The sequence below is a fragment of the Propithecus coquereli genome, unplaced genomic scaffold (genome assembly GCF_000956105.1).
Source record: "Propithecus coquereli isolate 6110/MARCELLA unplaced genomic scaffold, Pcoq_1.0 Scaffold134, whole genome shotgun sequence".
In the NCBI taxonomy this organism is placed as follows: domain Eukaryota; kingdom Metazoa; phylum Chordata; class Mammalia; order Primates; family Indriidae; genus Propithecus; species Propithecus coquereli.
Window position 1 is genome coordinate 2,248,769 of NW_012137636.1, and position 2,591 is coordinate 2,251,359.

At 31.6% G+C, this 2,591-nt stretch overlaps 1 protein-coding gene across 1 annotated transcript in view; it reads right to left on the minus strand.

Annotated features, from left to right (window-relative positions):
- The window catches only part of SEPT7 (septin 7), a gene marked incomplete at its 5' end in the record, with an annotated part of 89,378 nt that overhangs the window by 41,522 nt on the left and 45,265 nt on the right, over nucleotides 1-2,591 (minus strand). Inside the window, 2 exon segments of the mRNA XM_012638752.1 lie at nucleotides 629-725; nucleotides 2,074-2,166. Coding sequence (XP_012494206.1) covers nucleotides 629-725; nucleotides 2,074-2,166 — 190 coding nt within the window.

A 2,591-nucleotide genomic window follows, 5' to 3' on the forward strand; every position in this document is an offset into this window, starting at 1 on the left:
GATAAAAGTGATGGGACTTGTCTCCAAAATGTTCAATTTCAGAAGGTTCATCAGATCCCTTGGAAGCAAACTTTGGACCCTGGGTAAAGAACTCCTGAATTATAAGCATGTATTCAAACAAGAAAACAAAAATAGACTTACTGATGGGGTAGGAATGGGAAGGTGGGGCAGGTTAAGTGTCCCTTATTTGAAATGCTTGGGACCAGAAGTGTTTTGCATTTTTTTTTTGGATTTGGTGATATTTGCATTATACTTACCGGTTGAGCATCCCTAATTCAAAAATCCTAATTAGTATTTTCTTTAAACATCATGTTGGCACTTAAAAAGTTCCAGATTTTGGAACATTTCAACATTTCAAATTTCAGATTTTCTGATTAGGGGATGCTCAAGCTGTATTACAATTTTAGGATTAAACACATACTTGCCTGCCTTAGTAGGATACAAAATCTGAAAAATAGGAATATACTTATGAGGAAAATGAGACTAAAAGAAACTGAGATCAGAACTATCCTTGAAAATCCAGAATATATCAATGCAGTTTGCATATTATACTACTTACTATAAATACAAACTTTTTTATCATATCTGTAAGATCTTATAGAAAGTCATTCACTGAAGAAAACCTTACCTTCAGCAACACCCCAAGGATACTGCCTTCCTCTGACCCTTTTGCCATTAACTTCAATGATAGTATTACTACCTACCACCGCAAGAGGTAAACGGTCCTATAAAACAAAGTATTCTTGTTCAAATACAACTCTGTAGCCCTCACAAATTCAAAAATAAAAAGTTACATTACTCAACAGATTAGCAAAAAAAAAAATACTTTGATAGTTTCTGCGTTCTTTTAGAGGCCATTCAACAAATATTTAACAAATTGCTACTACATGGTATTAACTACCAAGGTAAACAATAAGTAATACATTTTCTCTGAAAATTTAACAATACTATGGAATATAACAGTCAAATTATTTGCTAAAAATTACTCCAAAACACTGTCCCATACTGGGGAAAAAAAGGGGAAAAATAGAGTTAAAAATGTATGGCATTTAGAAGAAAAACAGTGAGGCTTGTGACTGACTAGTCTGCTCACCTGATCACAAACCAACTCTAACAGTACTGGAAGAAGGGAATAGTATATTTGCTAAGCTCCAACCTTGGAACTTCAGATCCAGGTGACTAGATTTGTATTCATCCTTACTAACTCAGAGTATAATCTTTCACAATTCTGCAGTTATCAGAAATATATCAGCAGCTATTTTATAAAACTTCAGAAATTCTTCCTTGGTCAGGAATAAGTATTTCATTATTCCAAGATATTTGCCCACATAATGCCATTATTCGGTACACTGTTTTTAGGTCCAGGGTACTTAGGAAACCACAATAAATTAAAATACAGAAAATTACGTTGGTGTGGATTTTTGGTTGGTTTTTATTATTTTTAATTGACACATAATAATTGTACATATTTATGGGGTACTGTGTGATATTCTGATACCTGTATACAATGTGTAATGATCAAATGCGAGTAATTAGCATATCCATCACCTTAAACTTTTATTATTTCTTTGTGTTGGGGATATTAAAAATCTTCTCTTCTAGCTATCTGAAAATACAGAATTATTAACTACAGCCACCCTACAGTGAGACAGAACTCTAGAACTTATTTTTCCTATCTAGCTGTAATTTTATAATCCATATTGGTTGGCTTTCATAAAAGGCCAAAAAAAATATTTTTATCTGGCCCTTAAAACAAAGATTAAAACATGACAGAATAAATCCTTTCCCTTCTTATCACTTGTTTCTTAAGGGAGGAAAATTATATAGTATGAAACCACTTAATTAAAAACTATTTGAGATAAGGATCGTGTTATTTACCATGCTATTCCATACGATGCTGTATTATATATATTAGCTAATCAACGAAGTTTACTGTAAAGTTGAACTCAACACTAAAATAATCTCCCTATGCATTCGGTAAGCCAACACTGGTATTTTCAGTCTTTCCTGTGGATACTATAGTATGCTTTCAGGCTCTGTATCATTTTAGTGTATATATAAGGATGAACCTACCTTTATTTTTTTAACAAGCTTATTTTCTTCTTCATCATCTGTTTCTGGAAATTCATATATTTTAATTTTATGTTCTTGGATTTCTTTCATTATCTAAAATAGGAGAAGTAGTTAGTAAAAAGCATCACACATAATTAGTACATTAGCCTTATTGTCATTATATGCTTTTGGATTCCTCTATGAGTCCTCAGTTCCAGATTTGTTACCGTTTTTCAGTGATGCAAAACTGTAATCTAAAATCAAAGTACTATGCTAGTCTTTTTTTTTAAAACTATAAAATTGATATATAAATACCGAAATCCAACTACTTAAAAAGTGTTAAAGTCATATGGTTATCATACCAAAAAGTTCCAAAATTGATACAAAATTCCAGAAAGTGATTTCTCAAGTTGATTTCTACTATAATGGCTTTACATCATTTACTTACAATGACTGAGAGTCTTTATTTAGATATAACTCACCAGTTGTCCTATTCAGTTGACTAAACAGGGCTTAAATTTACCCTAAAATTTTTAGTA